General features: G+C 37.6%; 2 protein-coding genes across 3 annotated transcripts in view; one reads left to right on the top strand and one right to left on the bottom strand.

The window, feature by feature from the left end:
* LOC311077597 (protein NLRC3-like) overlaps positions 1-19,150 on the top strand; it is a gene marked incomplete at its 3' end in the record, with an annotated part of 522,782 nt that overhangs the window by 311,902 nt on the left and 191,730 nt on the right. The window lies entirely within an intron of this gene.
* Positions 671-18,700, bottom strand: LOC311077596 (protein NLRC3-like). 2 transcript variants are annotated; one of them, XM_084106153.1, is made up of 9 exons: positions 18,551-18,700; positions 12,587-12,743; positions 10,920-11,127; positions 7,230-7,352; positions 5,124-7,001; positions 4,825-4,998; positions 4,556-4,729; positions 2,576-2,622; positions 671-2,501 (listed from the first exon to the last, which is right to left on the bottom strand). In XM_084106153.1, the coding sequence occupies exons 3-9, from the start codon at positions 11,069-11,071 to the stop codon at positions 1,978-1,980; spliced, it is 3,072 nt and encodes a 1,023-aa protein (XP_083962279.1). In that variant the 5' UTR covers positions 11,072-11,127; positions 12,587-12,743; positions 18,551-18,700; the 3' UTR covers positions 671-1,977. The 2 variants fall into 2 exon arrangements, with proteins under 2 accessions (XP_083962279.1, XP_083962278.1); XM_084106152.1 differs by lacking the exon at positions 12,587-12,743 and having other exon boundaries at positions 18,551-18,641.

Consider the following 19,150-nt stretch of genomic DNA (forward strand, 5'->3'; position numbering starts at 1 on the left):
ATGCCATCATAGGGTTGAGTTTGGCTTCATGGCACACATGTAGCCGCTTCCCCACTCAAATAAAGTGAAGGTAGATGTTATAGACACGTTATGGCTGCTCTGTGCCTGCTCAAAGTTATATGTAAAGGGTCTAGAATTGCCCCTGAAGGCTGGTAAAGGTCCGGCTATGCGAGAAAATAAAACTAGTTAAGGCTATTTCAGCAGCTGTGAATAAATAATGCAGACTTGAATTGAGTTTATTTGTTTTGACAATAAAATAATGTTTATCTCAATGGTTTTAAACTCATAATGGTTCTAAAATATCCTATATAAGAGCAGAAGCCTGTTTATGTTATACATTGTAACAAAGAACGTATGAATTTATCACAAAATAGACAACATTTAAATACGCAATGTTTTAGCTTGAATGTCCGTAATTTTCTTTCTTCGTTGACATTTGACCCCCGTCCAGCAGCAGAGACTCCAACTACACATCCATTCAGGACATGAGAGAGGAACCAATGAAGAATGAAAACAGACTGAGAATCAGAAAGACACATGAAATAGCGGAGAGCAGACAGTGTGTGAGTGTGTGACGTCTGCTTTAAACACTGCATCATCTCAAAGTTTAGTGTCTGAATCTCAGTCCTCAATGTGAACTTTACAGATGTAACATCACACACAGTCCATTCATTATGTGCAAAGATTTATTGACCAAAACCAGTAACAGTGTTACACTGTACAGATGTTACATTACAGAGACATTTTCACCTGATCCGATGCTTAGAAGTTGCTTACTTAGTTACTTAGATTCATTCAAATTAATTTATATTTTTTGCAATGTATTTGGACTCGAATAAACCCATTATAAGTTTTCAAAAACACAGGAAAAATAAATAAATTAAGAGATATAAAAGAGGTAACTATAAAATGTAACAAGTCAAGGTTGAACCAAATCAAAGACAAACATATGAATTACTCAGAATTGTAGTTTTGGCATAATTTTGCAAAGACAATAGTGTTAAACACAGAGTGAGGTACAACTTACAACAAAACCATAAAATGGATCTTTCCGGACAATCCAGCAGGATGAAACTGTGACAAAATCTACAGTAGCTTTATGAGATAAAAATTAAGAGCCAGTGTTTCTACAGACCATCATCTCTGACTCCCTGAAGTCTCCACTGACTCACACAATAACAGACCGGAGACCGGATATCAGTTGCGTGTGGTCAGAACCTTCAGTGAAGGAGTGACAAATCAGGACAGCAAAAAAGATTCAAAAGTTATGAAATGTTAAATAATATCTATCTATCTATCTATCTATCTATCTATCTATCTATCTATCTATCTATCTATCTATCTATCTATCTATCTATATATAAATTATTTAACAATAAATGTTATGTATTTAAATATAACATAAAAAACAGCTTGACTACTGTTGTGTGTTTATGAAATGAAAATTGACCCTTCTGTGTTTCTTTGTGTAAACGCGTAGAGTTTGTAGTAGTGCTATAAAAAACAGCAACCAGCTTGTTTATCTTACTCCCGCCTCTCATGTATTTCTTAGAAAATATAAAGGAAATATATAACGATTACCTCAAATGGATTAACTTAATCTTTCCTCTTTGACAGAGGGTGTAAGTCTGCGTTAGCCAATCAGAAAATCGATATGATATGATCTATATAGTTTACAGAGCTATTTGCATATTCACAAAATATTCTGATAGGTCCAGTAATTTATTCATATAAGCAAATCTGACCAATCACATCTCTTATTAGCACTGTGGAGGTTGGCCTTCATAGCACATTGAAGAGGAGCCTTCCTGTACACTTTATGTAGAATTTGTTTGATTCCGTTATTTGTTACAATTGTGACTTTATATCTCCTTATTCTGACTTTATTTCAGATAATTGTGAATTTATATGTCATGATGTGACTTAAAATGTGTTTCCATATGTGTATTTTTGGTTCACCACAGGAGGCTGTTAAGTCTAACACAGAGACACTGAAGAATCATTATAAACTCTAAATCCAGCATAGAGGGGTTCAGTGAATGTGGTGTTGAATGTGTATAAGTGTGTGAGTGTGTGTGTGTCAGAGACCCTGTAGAAGGACAGAGTGCCGGCCGACATGTCCACATACACTCCTACTCTGTTAGAACCAGATGAAGGGACAGGAATGTTCTTTCTCTTACTATTGTGCCAGACAGAGTAAATATCATCACAACAGTAAAGATTCCAGGACTTTTCATTGAGTCCAAACCGACATTCACTCCCTCCTTTCCTGCTGATTCCTTTATATGTCACTGCTATATGACCCCATCCAGTCCATTCAGCCTCCCAGTAACAGCGTCCAGTCAGACTCTCTTTACACAGCACCTGTTCATAGTTCTCAAATCTGTCTGGGTGATCAGGATATGGCTGATACTCTTTCTCAAATGTTGTTTTTTTGTTCCCATCAGACAGAGAGAGACGAGTGTGTGCTGTGTTTGGATCCAGAGTGAGATCACAAGCATCTGTGCACAGAAAGACAGATCAGAAGAGCGGTGGCAACAAGAATGCAGAGGTTTGCATGTGTGTGAGGACTTACATATCCGCAGTCCTGGTGTGATCCTGAAATTTCCTCCATGATCCAAACTGAGCAGAGAGAAAAACAAATAATGTTTTAAGGTGCAGTATGTAATATTGGCTGCTAGCTGTTGAAATGGGTACTGCAGTCCATATTCAAAATATTGGAGAGAGTTGTTTCTCCCACCCCGTCCTCTGAATCGACGCTCACACGATTTGCCAGATTGAGAAACGCAGAAGGAATGAGGGCGCATGACAATGGAAAGCGATACATTTCATGTTCCTTTCATAAGCCTTACATTGCAAGCTGATCAGCCAATGTAATAATTTGCAATGTTTTTACTGCAGAGGCTTTTTAGGTTGGATAAAATCTGCAATCTTTGACCCAGTTGTTTGCTGGCTGCAATACGCTGAGTTTTTCACCAACTGGCAAAGCATTGTTTTTCATAGAAACTAATAATTGAACTTAGCATGTTTCTTAAATTTCTGAAAGCATATTATGGTAGTTTTACGCTGTATTAAAGAAAAATAAAAATAAAAAATAGAACATTTAAAGGCCCTAATATATTCTTCGCTTAAAGTCTGCGTGAACCAGAAGTTGCAAAAAACTGTTGTGATGCATTTCCAAGTGAAACAGAATATTGAACAGAGGGCAGGGTTTTAGTGTCAGCGCTCCTCCTCTCCATCTCTCGCTCATAGCAGACTAACGGTTTGAGGGGAGTGGTTAAGCATTTTTCAACCCAAGCCGTCAAACCTACGTCATCAGAAAAGGAATGCCATTTCAGACCGGAAGTAACTTTTCAGACTTTGATTAAAGATTACCACGGCAAACTGTGTATTAACTTGCACGGATTAATTGTTCACCACAAGACTAGTAATATGCGCTAACAAAGTAAATAGGGTCAATTTTGATTTCATGTCGACTTTAAAGGGGTCAGCGGATCCCATTTTCCACAAGTTTTTATGATTCTTTAGGGTCTTCATCAGCGGTGTCCAGGTTCAGAAAGTAAAAGTCCTCCTCAGTAATTTGCTCCAATCACCTGGATTTGCTAATTCAGCCAGGAGATAAAACTAATTAGTGAAATCAGCTGACTGAGTTCATGGGTGGAATAAACATATGGCAGGACTTTTACTTTCTGACCCCTGGACTACACACCTCTGGTCTTCATGTAAAGTGTGGAACATACTTTGGTTAAAATTCCTTAATGATTGTGTAAAGCAACACCCTTTTTACCTCCTCAATAACAGCTCTGTTCACAGCGACCCATTTCGGTGCATGTCTCTTTAAATGATAATGAGCAACTGCTCACCACACCTCTCTCTTCTGTGGGGGGCGTGTCAACAGAAGACATGCAAAGGATGGACTGAATAGTAGAAATGAACCAGAGAAAATTTCAATGCCAAAAAAAATGCAGAGCCTCAGAGCCTCACCTACCTATTACGTAATCGCCACGGACCAATGGTACCACTTTTTTTTAAGCTTTTTAAGAAAGTATATAAATAAGCTTCCAATATTTACAGCAGGCCTAGTTAACCCTGCTCCTGGAGAGTTACTGTCCAGCAGAGTTCAGCTCCAACCACAATCAAACACACCTGATCCAGCTAATCAAGTTTACATGAAACTTACAGGCAGGTTTGTGAAGTCAAGGGGTTAGAACAGAAGTCTGCAGGAAGGTAGACCTCCAGGAGCAGGGCTGACACTGATTCATTGTGCACTTTATGAACATTCTCCAGATTTTATTTGCAATCAGTAACTACACTTGTTTCTTATATAGTGAAAAAATAAAACTGTAGTGTAGTAATTTTAGTAAACCTCTGGTTTTACACTTCTAAAGTTGGATATAACAGATTAAAAATGTTGTTCTTACATGAGGTTTATAGATTTTTTGTATTAAATCAGAGAAAAGTTAGCAAAAATAATGGGAGCACAACATTTCATAAAACATTATCTTAACAAAATATCCCTTTTAGGAAATATATGAGTCATAACTAGCCCACATACTTGAGTATCTCCAGTTTGTAGTTTGGATCCTCCAGTTTGTCGTTGAGCAGCTGGACTCCTGATTCTCCTGGGTGATTGTAGCTCAGATCCAGCTCTCTCAGGTGTGAAGGGTTTGAACTCAGAGCTGAAGACAAATAACCACATCCTTCCTCTGTCACCATACAGCCAGACAACCTACAGACACACACACAGTCAGATCATAAACAAACACACATCAAAATTATGACCGGCTGAGTGTATATATATATCCCTTATATGTTTTTCCACACCTCAGTATCTCCAGCTGACAGTTTGGACTCTTTAGTCCATCAGCGAGCAGCTTCAAACCTGAATCCCGCAGGCCATTGTTACTCAGATCCAGCTCTCTCAGGAACGAGTTTGAAGATTGAAGGGCGGATGCCACAATTTTAAATGACTTGCAACTGAGATTACAGCCAACAAGACTAAAAGAGAGCAGAACATAATTTTCTGTCTGCAAATTCTCTAACAGTTAAAATGTATCTGACTGAAGTTATATACACATATTAAGTAACTTAAATGAGTATACAAGAGAGAAAAACACACTCACAGAGCTTTCCTGCAGTTGATCACAGCTGGTATCAGTCTTCTTCTCCCCTCATCTGATGTGTTGTATGTCTTGAGGTCCAGCTCATCCAGCACCTCCTCTGACATCTGAAGCATGTAGGCGATTGTTGAGCAGTGAGCAGGAGAGAGTTTCTTCTCTGAGTGTTTGTCTGATTTCACAAACTCCTGAATCTCTCTGGACAGAGTCTGGTCTTTGACTTCCAGCAGACAGAGGAACAGATTGATGGATTTTTCAGTGGAGAGTCCATGTCCATCTTTGATCTTCTCTTTAATGTACTGTGTGGTTCTCCTGATGCTATCTGAGCTGTTCTCTGTGTGTGTCAGTAGATCCTGTAAGAGTCTCTGATTGGACTCCAGTGAGATGCCCAACAGGAACCGCAGACACAGATCCAGGTGTCCGTTCTTACTCTTAAGGGCTTTATCTATTGTTTCCCAATGCAGACAATGAACTACATCCAAAAACTTGGATGTGTCGACATCTTTCATTACATAAAGGTAAAACAAATAGAAAGCAGAGAGAAACTCCTGAACGCTCAGATGAATGAAGCTGTAGACTTTCCTCTGATGAATCACAGATTCCTCCTTAAAGATCTCAGTGCAAATTCCAGAATACACTGAGGCGTCAGTGATGTCTATGCCGCTCTCTCTCAGGTCCTCCTCATAGAACATCACATTGCCCTTCATCAGCTGTTTGAAAGCCACTTCAGCAAGTTTCACAATCACTTCTCTGTTGGGCTGTAGGAGTTTCTCTGGATCTTTCTCTTCGTACTTCTGATTCCTCATGTTGATCTGAATCAGCAGGAAGTGGATGTACATTTCAGTCAGAGTTTGAGGGATTTCTGCACTCAGATCTTCTTCCAGGAGCTTCTGAAGCACAGTGGATGAGATCCAGCAGAAGACGGGTATGTGGCACATGATGTGGAGGCTTCTTGCTCTTCTGATGTGTGAGATGATTCTGCTGGCTTGATGCTCGTCACTGATTCTCTTCCTGAAATATTCCTCCTTCTGAGGCTCATTAAATCCCTGAATCTCAGTCAGACGGTTGATGTATTTGGAGGGGATCTGATTGGCTGCTGCTGGTCTGGAGGTGATCCAGATGAGAGCAGAGGGAAGCAGATCTCCTTTAATGAGGTTTGACATCAACACACCCACTGATGAAGTCTCAGTCACATCAGAAACTTTCTGAGTGTCTGAGAACATCAGTGTGATTCTGCTTTCATCCAGACCATCAAAGATGAACACAACTTTACACTCCTCATAAATCTTTGGGTCCAGATCTTGAAGTTTAGGATGAAAGTCCAGCAGAAGTCTGTGAAGACTGTACTGATGATCTTGGATCAAGTTCAGCTCTCGAAATGGAAGCACAAACATGAAATCTAAATCCTGATTGGCTTTTCCCTCTGCCCAGTCCAGAGTGAACTTCTGCACAGAGACGGTTTTCCCGATTCCAGCGATGCCTTTAGTAAGAACAGTCTTGATTTGGTCTTTCTTCTCACATCCTGGTACAGGTGAGGCTTTAAATATGTCATTGCAGATGATTGGAGTGTCTTGTGAGTGTTGTGTTCTGGCAGTTTTCTCCATCTCCAAAACCTCATGTTCTTCATTCACTCCTTCACTCTCTCCCTCTATGATGTAAAGCTGTGTGTAGATCCTGTTCAGGAGGGTTTCATTCTCTTGGAGTTTGTTTCCCTCAAATAATCTCTCATACTTGTTATTCATGCTGGTTTTGTGCTGGTCTTTGACTCTCTGCAGGTCTCCAGTCTCCAGTGTGTGTGTCTGCAGGGCTGCTTCAGTTTTTTTCTGACTGATGAGAGTCTGATAGTGGGATGTAGAGGATGGCCCAGATCTGATCAGCTCCCCCCTGATGAAAAAATAAGAGAGCAGCAATTCCAGTGATTACAATGAGCATCAGAAATATCATCAATATATCAGTTACTGGATATGACTTTGGTGTAACTTTTCAAGTTGCACCCTTGTGTAGTGCATATGTCCCTTGTGTTATTTAATTGAGTTTCTTAAATTATTTTAAATGATCTTATATTATCTGAGATGCATAACAGTAAATTAGCCAGTTAATGTTTATACTAACAGAGGGTCAGAGGTCACTGGTCCATCACTGAAATTAAAGGGTTGCATCATGGATCTGTTACTCTTCAGAGACACACCGCTGGGTTCTGGAGACTCTGATCTCAGTATCTTCATCCTGCTGACACTGACAAATAAAAACAGAATGTTAGAGCACTAGCTATTAGGGTTACCAAATATTGCGATACTAAAGATTACTTAAAATACGGGCGATACCATTGAATTTAAACGGTAGTATCGTCAATACGGTAGTACCGTAAGGAATGTTGTGTGTGGGGTAGGTACACTATCTAAAAAGTTATTATGAACATGCATGCCTGCAAATGTATTTGTGCAATGCTTTTCTGCCCTGTGTAGTAAATTCTGTGTAGAATTAGTGCCTTATGGAATGTTTCATTTAATTTTGCAATGAAATTAAGTTGCACTTTCACGTAGTTGCTCGCGCTGCAGTTTATCAGAAGAAGGGGTCTGAAATTATTTAAAAATCAAGCATCACTTAATCAACATTCGATAAGGCACTAATCACATTATATGTTCAAATATATATTAAATCTTATTATAATGATTGGAATTTTTTGATATACATGTTCTGCTCTCCAGTCAGGGTTGGGAATATGTGAAAAGAAGATATGTGGCCAAAATTGCTCCTAAAATTTCAACAATGTGACACGTGCAAGAGTGCTGTTTTTTATTTCATATCTAAATGAATTTGTGTTTTTGAACAAAAGGGGGCGAATCACTAATTCACTAAGCCATTCATATTAGGGCTGGACGATATATCGCATCACATTGTTATGCGCATCTCGTCAGTAAAGCCGGTTCCTTGATTAGTAGTAAATCACCATCACCTGCTTTCAGATGGAGCGGCATTTACTACAAAGAGCCACAGTTAACTGACAAGCTGAGCCATATCGCATTAATATTGCGGACGTATCGCCAGCGATAATTAACAATTTTTAAAGGCCAGTTACTTCATGGATCCAGGATACTATGCATCCTGATAAAGTTCCCTTGGCCTTTGGAATTAAAATAGCCCCACATCATCACATAGCCTTCACCATACCTAGAGATTGGCATGGAGTACTTTCCATAAAATCATTTCTCAATGCAAATCAAACCAGCTATTAGGCTAACTGAAATACAACCATGCCAATCTCTAGGTATGGTGAAGGCTATGTGATGATGTGGGGCTATTTTAATTCAAAAGGCCAAGGGAACTTTATCAGGATGCATAGTACCCTGGATCCATGAAGTAACTGGCCTTTAAAAATAAAAATCTGCCTGCCTTTATGGGAATTTAACATAGGGGTGTCCAGACTTATGCACCCTGTATTTTAAGGAAGATCATTTATTTATTTATGATACATTATTCGTTCACAAAGAAAATTGGTGTCCTTAAAGGTTGGATTTTTCCTAATTTTTAGAATTTTTTTTAATTAAGGCATTAAGTTCAATTTCCAAAAGATGATTTTTTTATTCCTCTTTTTAGTCAACTTTAGCATGGGTGTATAAACTTACAGTATGCATATTGTAGGTCCACAGTTTTACAACGAAAGGTAAAACACCTGTTGGAAAGCATCTTTTGCAGCGATTTTTGTGTAAGCATATCAGTTAACACCCCTGACCACTCGGTGAGTTTCACGTCTTTGTAAACGAAAGTTTAATGCGTTTTAGGAAGGATTGTTTTAGTGCACATATGCAACCATTGTGGAGGGGGGGGGGGAGCAAAAGAAACCGAAAATTTTCGGGACAGCAGCATGTGTCCAAATTTCAATCTTAACTGTTCTATTTCATCAGAAACGATCTGTAAACAGGGCTTTAAAGGGTCATGAAACCCCCCTCTTTCAGCTCAAGTCTAGCACACAATCTTTTTGAAAAATGCAACTTAAATGGGCGTGGTGGCTGTGAGAAGAAGCGAGGGGAGTGGGTGTGGTGTGGCACGGCAGGGGAGAGGGGAGGGGGGGAAACTGTCATCGCCAGTGGCCCATGCATATCGACTGTCACTAAAAATCAGTGGTAAAACGTGAGGAAATGCTAGATTTTTTTTATAGCTGGCAAAGTTAAAGTCTAATGAAATACACTGACACCTTATTTTTGTCCTTTCAAAAGTAACTGAATGCCCTGCTACACATATTAGCCTACTACAGTAATCATAATTGTATTTAAAACATATAAATGTACATGTATATGTATAATTATGTCATTCTAAAATATATATTTGTTTATATACACACTATAAATGCATATACAGTATTTGAAAGTAATACATTTTCCGCTTAACAACAACAAAAAAAAAATGTTCCGTACATAGCCTCGATCTACACGCCCCCTGAACCCACATAATAAAGATGGACAGTGACATAGAAATTTGCACAAATTAAGCATACGTTCCATACAATTGAGGTATTATCGAAATATCTAAATTTTAATAATGAGTGATTATTTAACAAAAGGCATGTAAAACGGTCAGGGTTACATTTTAGACACACACACCTCTGAAGCGATATAAAAGTCCTAGGGACTGCATCACTCGCAAGACGAAACCTGCATTGGTGTACAAGGTCGAAGTCCACCATTCTCCAGTTGAATGGTTGCTACACACACATAGTTTAGATGTGTCCGTTGTTGATGGCCAACCAACTGGAACTTTTGCACCACGAAAACAAACGTGCGTCCCATTATTGTCTCTCTCATCTACTACGCGATGATATCACAGTGAGTTTGACATGTCTGCCACTGGAAAGTTCCACGTGGTGTCATGAATAATTAAGAGAAAGTGTCTTCTCATTGGATAAGAAAACTTAGTACATGAATAATTATGAGACACCGATGAGTCATCAAAGTACTATAGTGCTATAGTATAGTACTATAGTAACGTGGACACGATGAAAATTTTAAACCCGGAAGATGAAAATAGCGGAAAAAAACTAAAATTTAACCATTTCCCCCCTACTATTAAATCTAACAGATGCTAACATTGTTTTCAATGGTGTTCAACCCTCATACCTCTGTTAAAATTTGCTTTAGGGTTTCATGACCCTTTAAGTGTAAAATACCGAACTTGTCCTTTAAGACGAATGCATGTATTCAATACCGGTAATGATGAGCATCCATTTTCGTTCTCTGTTTTCAACTCATAACTGACTGATTTTATGGGGAAACTTGCCAGGATGGGCATTTTGACTTAATTTTCTGTGCACATGTCCGTTCAAACACAAATAGATAAGAAAGGGAAGGGAATTCTGTATTCATGAACTTCTCGTGCTGTCTGCACACACAAAACAGCGTGCGAGTTACAGTCTTCTTGCACTTGATGTTTAAACTGACAGGACTTTAAAACATGCAAATGATAAACTATCACTCTATGATGGTTAAACTTAGCAATTAATCTGGCGAACCAGGCGGCATCTGGCGCACATCGCAATATCAATGCTAAAACGATACATCGCACAGCCCTACTTTTCATACAAAGCCATTTAAAGCAAACTACACATACATTACTAGAAAGAGAGAGAGTGGTTTAACAGGATTTAGTCAAGAGAAGAACATCTTGAAAACTGCAAGCAAGGAAAGTGATTGTGTGCTTCTCTGTGAAGTTTCAGTATCAGCACTCACCCACTGCAGGCTTCTGGAATACACTGTAAATCACTTTGTATAAAAGCATATGTTTATGCTGAAATGGCCAGTGTCTCACCTGGGGTCAGAGGTCACTGTTGCATCACTGGATCCAGACGAAAGATTCCTCATGGATTGATCACTCTTCACAGACACACAGCTTGATCCAGGAGATGGAGGACTCATTTCAGAGGCAGTGTCCTCATCTTCTCTCTCATTATGGAGACTCATTTTAGTTTTCTCCTACTCTCATTTGCCAAAAGAGTGAGGAGAGACTGATTTCAGACCTTTATTGTGGAAACACAGAGTTAAATTATACAATACAACAAAGTAAAAATTACAACGGTAGTCTTAATCTACATGACATTGCAATCTAACTATTTTCCCCATATTAACATGCAAAAATAGCTCAATGTAACATAAAAAATAATGGTCAATAGTGATTCAAAAGTAATTTACTCATAATAAAAGTTATTCGTCGTAATATCTCTATACATTTTTACTAACTTTAATAAAGTGCCCTTATTTTTATTATACTGCCCTTTTTTTCGAGTTTGTTTTTTAACAGAACATGTATTTTATTAAACAGAGCTGGATACACTTCTCTCCTCTTCACCAAGCAAGAACAAAAATTAAATTTACGATTCAAGTTGTTGGAATTACTAAATTATTCGATTTATGCATTAGAATGCCTAGTCACAAAAAATTCAAGCTATCTCCTGTGATTTTACCATCCCTTATACTGTTGAGAAAGGCGCCGTCCGCTCATGATAGTGTCACGTTTAAAGTAGGGGTGGCACGGACATGAAAAAACAACCAAACCGTTCGGTTCGCGTGTCTCGGTTTGGTGCGTGTGTGCGTCGCACGGTTCGACGCATGCGCAATGTAGCCTCGTGCCCGTGCTAATACAATGCTAAATCATAAATCAGATAGAATAACATTACGATGTCCAGCAATCGATTTAAATAGTGCACTGGGTTAACTTAGACATTTAATGAGATCTACTCCACTATATGTTGTTTTTTTCATGTGAATAAATACATAGATCGACTGTTTCATGTATGTACATTAATGGTCCAGTGGCAGAAATTTTGCCAAGTGTGTCATAAGTTCTGAGTTCTAATCCGCACTCGTATATATTTTTTCTTTTTCATCAAAACCGATTATGTTTATCAGTGGTTGTATATTAAGCAGGGACAGATTTGTGTGAATTTTGTTTTGTGATTTCACCAGAATGAATATAGAGTCTCCACAACGGATTGAAGCGCGCGTCCAAGTGAAGACTGCAGCGTGTGCGCGAGCCACAAGAGAACACTGTATCAGCGCCACTGATCGCAGCGGCAACAAGCACTTTGATCACTTGATTAAAAAAAACACACATTTCAGCGCTAGATTGCTTCTTATTTAACAAATTAATGAAAGTAATACTTTGCTAGTTAACTGGAGATGCTTTATTTTTTTGTATTGGTACATCCATGTTTCAAAAGTGGTGGGGACAATATCGACCCTGGCAAAAAATGGTGGGGACATGTCCCACCCGCAAATTACCAGCGCTGGAATTCCGTACCACCCCCGGGCGCCGCCATTGGCTAACAAGCCATCACCTGCTGTTAGCATCCCATTGACTCCCATTCATTTTGGCATCACTTTGACAGCAAATAACTTTACATCTGAGGCGTTTAAATACTTCATTTGTCAATTGTTTATTTCTAAAGAAACACAACTATGTATAATAGGCTCCATTACCTTGTATCTTACGTTATGGCCCTGTAGAAGCAGTTTTTGTAAAAGTAGGCTAACGATTGCGTCATAACCACGCCACTCCCATAGAGAAGCCCATAGAGAATCATAAAGTTGCTCCAACTCCTAGCTCATGGACAGCTCCTACTCACGCTCTCCGTCTCTGCAAGATTCAGAAGGGAATGATTCAGATTTCGCTTGGCACAGCTACTAGAAGACTTACAACTGTCAGACAGGTTGCTCACGTCACATCTACGTCATCAAGCTCAGTTTGAGTCTGCGCAGTACGCTCAGCCATCAGGAACTGAGTGCTTCTAATTTGCTTCACTTTTCTCCATTGAAACCTATGGGGTAGCTGTGTCCAGTTTATATACTATGCAAATTGCGCCTATGATGATGAGACACATGGAAAAATTGACAAAGAACTGTTCGACACAGCCCACTTAGCTCTCACTACAGATGGATGGACCTCCAGGGCCACTGAAAGTTTCCTCACGGTAACCGCTCACTCACTCACTATATTATTTTGAAATGGGAAATGAGAAGCTGCGTTTTGCAAACACGCCCCATTTATGAAATAAATTAATTAATAATTAGATAATTAAGCTGTTTATCATATGCTGAAGTAAATTTTTGGAGTGTAAAGGTTAAAAGAAAAAATAACAACAAGAACCGTACAGAACCGAAAACTGTGACCCTAAAACCGTGATACGAACCGAACCGTGGGTTTTGTGAACCGTGCCACCCCTAGTTTAAAGTCAAAAGATGCAGATGAAGGCAGGTTAAGAGTTTCAAAATAGTAACAAGGTTTATTAACAGAAATGAACAATTCGAGAGTGCAGAGTAAACACCAACAATCCCAGACAAAGAATTAGTGAAGATGAGGAACTTAAATACACATGGTGATGAACAGCTCTGATGAACAAATGGATATACATGGAAACTGATTGTGGCAAGAAAAGGAAAACAAAGGGACACAAGAACACAGGTGACTAAACAGACTGATAGAAAACTAAACCAAAAACTGAGTATAACTGTGACTAATAGCTTTGTTTGGCCATAATAAACAGAACTGATATTACTTAAACAAACAGAAACAAACAGACTTTTCTCATGGATGTCACAAGAGAAACTGCCATTCTGAAGACATCAGAGGACTGGAACTTCATTACATTATTTTATGTTGTTGTTTATTTATTCATTTTAAATATTAAGTTATCATGTATTAATTATGTATCCAGCTTGCAGTCCTTTTTAAATGTCTTTTTTTTTACCACTTTATTTACAAAACAATAGTATCCAAAGTGCGTTCACGCAACAATGTCAGCTCTCGCGTGAACACAAAACATATGTGTTGTGGTGTTCTCGTGAATGCGCGTTGCAGATCAATATTTTCGTAAATAAAGTTGTAAATGATTATTATTCGTTATTATTAGCACATACCTGTATTTACTTCATGTTTTCGGTCGAAGTCCACAGTAGTCGATTTTGAGTTCACGCGCATAGGTTTAGTTACCTATGATCACGCGCGTGAACTCGACAATCGACTACTTTGGACTTCGACCGAAAACATGAAGTAAATACAGGTATGTGCGCTGGCTGAATTAACCAGGGGCGTCGGACTGAAGGTAAAACCAGTACTGATTACCAGGGCCCCAAGGGGAGAGAGGGCCCTTGGAAAGTCTGGAATATATTTTATTTTACCTGGATATTTTAATTTCCTAATTACATTTCACAATGAATGTCGGATGAAATATAAAGTTGGTGTTTTCATTGAATAACTTGGTTGATTGACTGACTGGTCCCACCCCTTGCTAATACGCCAAATGGTTTAGTCCATCTGCACGCATTTTGTTTAGTTAGTTCAGCATCTGGAGGAGCGCAAACTTCTGCTGTAGAAATGTCTTTCTCAAAGAAAGCCAAATCAGACCACCAAAAAAGAAAGGAAACAAAATGAGGGGAAACAATTGGTAACTGACTTATTTTGAAAGAAAGGTGAGCACAAACTAACATGAAATCTACAGTGCTAAACTGCTTGAATATCTCTGCGATCGTTAGTGCTAAAAATGAACTGAGACAACCCATCGAAAGAGCAAAACATACACTTTCAGATGATAATCTGGTTATACGTGTAATCTGAGGTAAAGGCTAAATAAATAAACTGTACTCTAACAATGTTGTTTGCATACAACACACCATTATAATAGCCTAAATTGAAACCTGTTTAATTTTAAATTATTATATGCTATAATATCTAAAATTGACAATAATTAGCAATTTTATAGCCTACATTGGGAGTTATACAAATTGAGGAACATGATTTTTGTCGTTGTTCTCTGTATTGACAGCACTCCAAATTTACAAAAAAATTAGCTCAATGTTAAAATTGACCGGAGTTCTCCTTTAATGCTTATTATTTTTTAATGTTTGCTAGAGCAGTGTGTGAATGCAGGAAGTGGAAACTGGACACTGTTTGAAATAAATGTAATGTGACCTACATTTTGAAACTTCATTCAGATTACCCAGCCGGCACATGACCGACCTTCAACGTTGAAATATGGTTGAAATAATGTCAGTTGTTGTTTCAACGTTGGAACAACGTTGAAATAACGTTTAATGCTAAATGGTTGAAAAAGGTTAACAAAAACACTTCTAAATCAACGTTGAAATTTTTACAAGATCTGTACGTTGAAACAACGTAATGTTTTCGACAACATACTACAAAAATATCTGCCTTTTAATGTATTATTATGATAATTAATTAGCATTTAATGACTTTTTATCATAACAGCTCTTCAATGTATATGTAAAAATACAATTATTATCATTATTAACAATAATAGATTCACCCTCAAGAGGGCAGTGCAGCAGAAACCTTTTGCCTTATGTGATTTTGTGTGAATTTACAATTGTGTCTGCTTGCCTAACAGTTTAAATTGCATTATTACATTTGTATTCACACTGTCATGTCATTTGACCAATTAATTAAATATTAATACAGACTGCAAATACAACTCAATAGCCTACACCACTATGTTAACTCGCGCAAACTACTGTTATTGGTTGTTTCGCCGTTTTACTTTGAGCATGATTGGTTAATCTGTCTGTCTTCCAGGAAACTGTCCAATGAGAATGTGCGCGGCTCTGCCCGCCTATTTTAAGTTTGAAAATACGTCCGTTACTCTCTGTCGGTGACGGCAGCTCTTCTGCTTGCGTTGATTACTCGTCAGACCTGGATTATTTTATATCTGCCTGTTGAATTGTTAAATTTTGAGCGAATTTGAGTTTATATGTCAATGAAGAACAAAAGCTGGAATGTGAATAGAGGAAGGGGTCGTACGTGGTCTGTAAAAATACTGGCGATATCAGGTAAGAAAACATTTTTCAGTCCTTTACAGTCTAACGTTTAGGGACGGGTAACGGTCATAGGCTTAACGTTACTGCAACCTCAAGATAAATAAGTTATCTCTGTGTGTTTTTGTACTGTTTCACCATTAGGCTAGCGTAGCGATATTAGCACGTATTTCAATGTAAGTTAGTACCATCTGACATTGCTGTGTTTTGTTGTGTTGGTAACATTAACTATGTGTTTAATGTTGTCAGCTAACGTTAGTTTAAAAACGCATGAGAGGTAAAAAAGCGTGGGAATGAGTAAGTGATAAAACCGTAATTTATTCGTTAGAAGTTTACATAACCTCTTCAAACACTGATAACGATATTGAAAAGATATTTGTTTACATTTTTTTTAGATCATGCACTGGAATAAGATTTTTATCGGGGGAGAACACCCAACAGAAATACCCATTCACCAACTAACGTTACAGTGTCAGTTTTACCCACTGTATTAATATATAGTATTAAGTATGATTTTCATCTTTAAAGTAAGACATTTAACGTTACTGATAGAAAGTCTGAGTAACTTTTTGTCCTTTTGTCTTCTGCTGAAGTGGCTTACTGAAAGTGGATTCATGTCACCTTCATCAGTCCTTTCTTTAATCACTGGAAACCATTAAGGGAAAGACCCTCAGACGTGTCATAATAGGATAAATGCGGCTGCAGGTAAAATTATTTGATGGTTTGATTTTGGTGTACCATTTGGCTTTTTTGTGTGTGCTTCCCTTGCTATGATACACATTTCTGATGGGATTGCCATGCTTTAAGTGTATGTTTACATTTTTAATCATGTAATACTTAACAGTCTCAAAGATGACATTACTCAGTTCATGTTGTGTTATAATGGCAAACGTTTTTACAATTTAAATCAATTTTTAAGATTGTTTAAAGGAATGGTAAAAAAGAAAAAATCCTGCTTTTTATGGACTTTTCATTGAATAATTTCTTCTTTACCCCCTTCAGATTCGCCAAGGATCCAGATGATTACTGGCAATTTGGTGGACGATTATTCTTTAGCTGCTACATTGCACTATCACTTCTGGTACAGATTCATTGGCCTTTTGTGTTATTTTTTTATTTTACTTGATTTAATAAATTACTTTTAATTAGTACAATGTATGATTAGGATTCTGAATTAAAACAGTGTAATGTTTCTCCACAAATATTATCTGAAATATACAGAAATATATAATTGTTGAAACAATATAAACCTGCATTGAAAGATATAAAGAACAACAGACCTCAACCCTCTCAGCTCAACACCACAATTTGTTGATTTCTTCATCTGTTTTAAGGATGAAATCATGACTTTATGATTATAGTAACCGTAACTGACACATGGGAGTAGTATTACATTTTTTACAATTCCACCTTGGGGCTCTGAAGAATTTATTGTGTAAATGTACATCTGAATACATAAAATATGTGTTTTAGAATGGATAGTGCTGTATACTTTGTTTTCTACCCGACAAATTGAACTGCAAAGTGAAAATCTTGTACATGATTTATTTTGTATTCAGTGCTTTCAGTTGTCAGTGGTTTTGCTTTTATTTATAGGATAGTAGCAGACAGCGGGCAAGAAGTGAAGAGGAAGTGATGGCATGGGAATGAACCTCGAGCTGGTACTCTGTCGGAGCACTGCACAAGGCTGTCACATTTTATTGAGAATTTAAAAACTTTTTTTTTTTACTGTACATTTTAAATATTAAATGTTTAATTTAAGGGTTACTGTAATTGAACAAAAACTGTCTTTAAATATTGCATTTAGATGTTTACTTCTACAGGTTTTTAACATTACTTCGAAAACGCTGCAATTTAAAGTTTGAGATGTTTTTCATCTGTTTTAGAAAGTATTTTTAGACTTTTTTTTTTTTTTTTTTTCAGAATAAAACTTGTTTTACAATCTGGAGCATGTGTTAACTCATTATTTAATGTGTTTAATTAAGCCATTGCCGCCAGTCATTTGACAGATAACAATTTTTAGTGTTCAGTATCACAAATTCAGTCAGCATCGTCATGACTCATGTTCCAACTGCAAACTATAGGTTGTAATTTAATGTACAATTGTATTATCCCATGATGAAAGGTAAGACGGTGAAACAACGTCACGATATCAACGTTGATTCAATTTGCAAAATCGAAAGGTAATTCAACGTTGATTCAACGTCGACAGAAGACCATAACCCGAAAGGTAAGAGTGAAACGACGTCGCGATTTCAACGGTGAATCAACGTTTCTTCCGCGGTGAAACGACGTCACAATATCAACGTTGATCCGTTTTGCAAAATCGAAAGGTAATTCACCGTTGATTCAACCATGCTACCTTATTACATTATTATTATTATAACCATTATTATTATTATAACCAATATTATATAAAACTAAATGTTAAAACAAAGATCACGGGATATCAAAAGTAAATAGGCTACGTTAATGTTTCCGCCATATTGGTTTGTTTCTCCTGTCTAAATAATGATTTGTGTTTTAAATCTCGTGTAAAGAAGAGCATAAACATAGAGCAGCTCATTTTAATATCACTAGGCTACATGGTAAAATGAGGAAAGAGCTTTGAATTACCACAAAATATGCGACAGTTTAAACGTCCAGAGTAACAGGTTGAAAGCCTCGGAATGGCGTCTCTTCTTCCGTCTCTTTTCCTTTCGTTTCTACTTGGTAAAGGTGTGTCTCGCTGCAGACTGTAGCTCGGTGACGTCACGTAGCAACGTCACGTATGTACGTCACGTATGTGTTACCACGCATGCGCAAAGTATGACGTATCATCTGTTTATAATTTGCATGTGCGCACGCGCAGTTCATTTAAATCACTTCTGGCGATGGATTCGATGGCAGTAAGTCAATAAGCATTATTTATGCTGTTTTAACAATTGTGCTTTTGTGTTAACGGCTTTAAATTGTAAGAGATGCTATAGAGCGCGTCATAAATGTTTTAGATTTTAAAAAACGTTATGACATGTTTTATGATATATGTTAGCATTCAAAATGACAGGGTTTCAGCTAGTGTTAAAATGATGTGTAAAAGTTTTCATTCGTCTTTAAACAAATGAAGGCTTCAAAGATGTCTTTATATAGATCAGAAAGACTTCAGTTAATGAAGTCATGTAGTTGATTGTTGCATGCATCGCAAAAAATAAATAAAAAATGTGTTCCTCAGTATCA

The sequence above is a fragment of the Abramis brama genome (genome assembly GCF_963993115.1).
Source record: "Abramis brama genome assembly, chromosome: 2".
NCBI lineage: Eukaryota > Metazoa > Chordata > Actinopteri > Cypriniformes > Leuciscidae > Abramis > Abramis brama.

Bases quoted from the DNA above. Each gene is read 5' to 3' on its own strand.
- LOC311077596 (XM_084106153.1), bottom strand. From the start codon at position 11,071: ATGAGTCTCCATAATGAGAGAGAAGATGAGGACACTGCCTCTGAAATG. The intron at 7,002-7,229 runs GTTAGTATAAAC...TTTTTTCATCAG, and splicing joins CCAGTGACCTCTGACCCTCT to GGGGGAGCTGATCAGATCTG. The intron at 4,730-4,824 runs GTGTGGAAAAAC...GTGTGTCTGTAG, and splicing joins TGTCAGCTGGAGATACTGAG to GTTGTCTGGCTGTATGGTGA.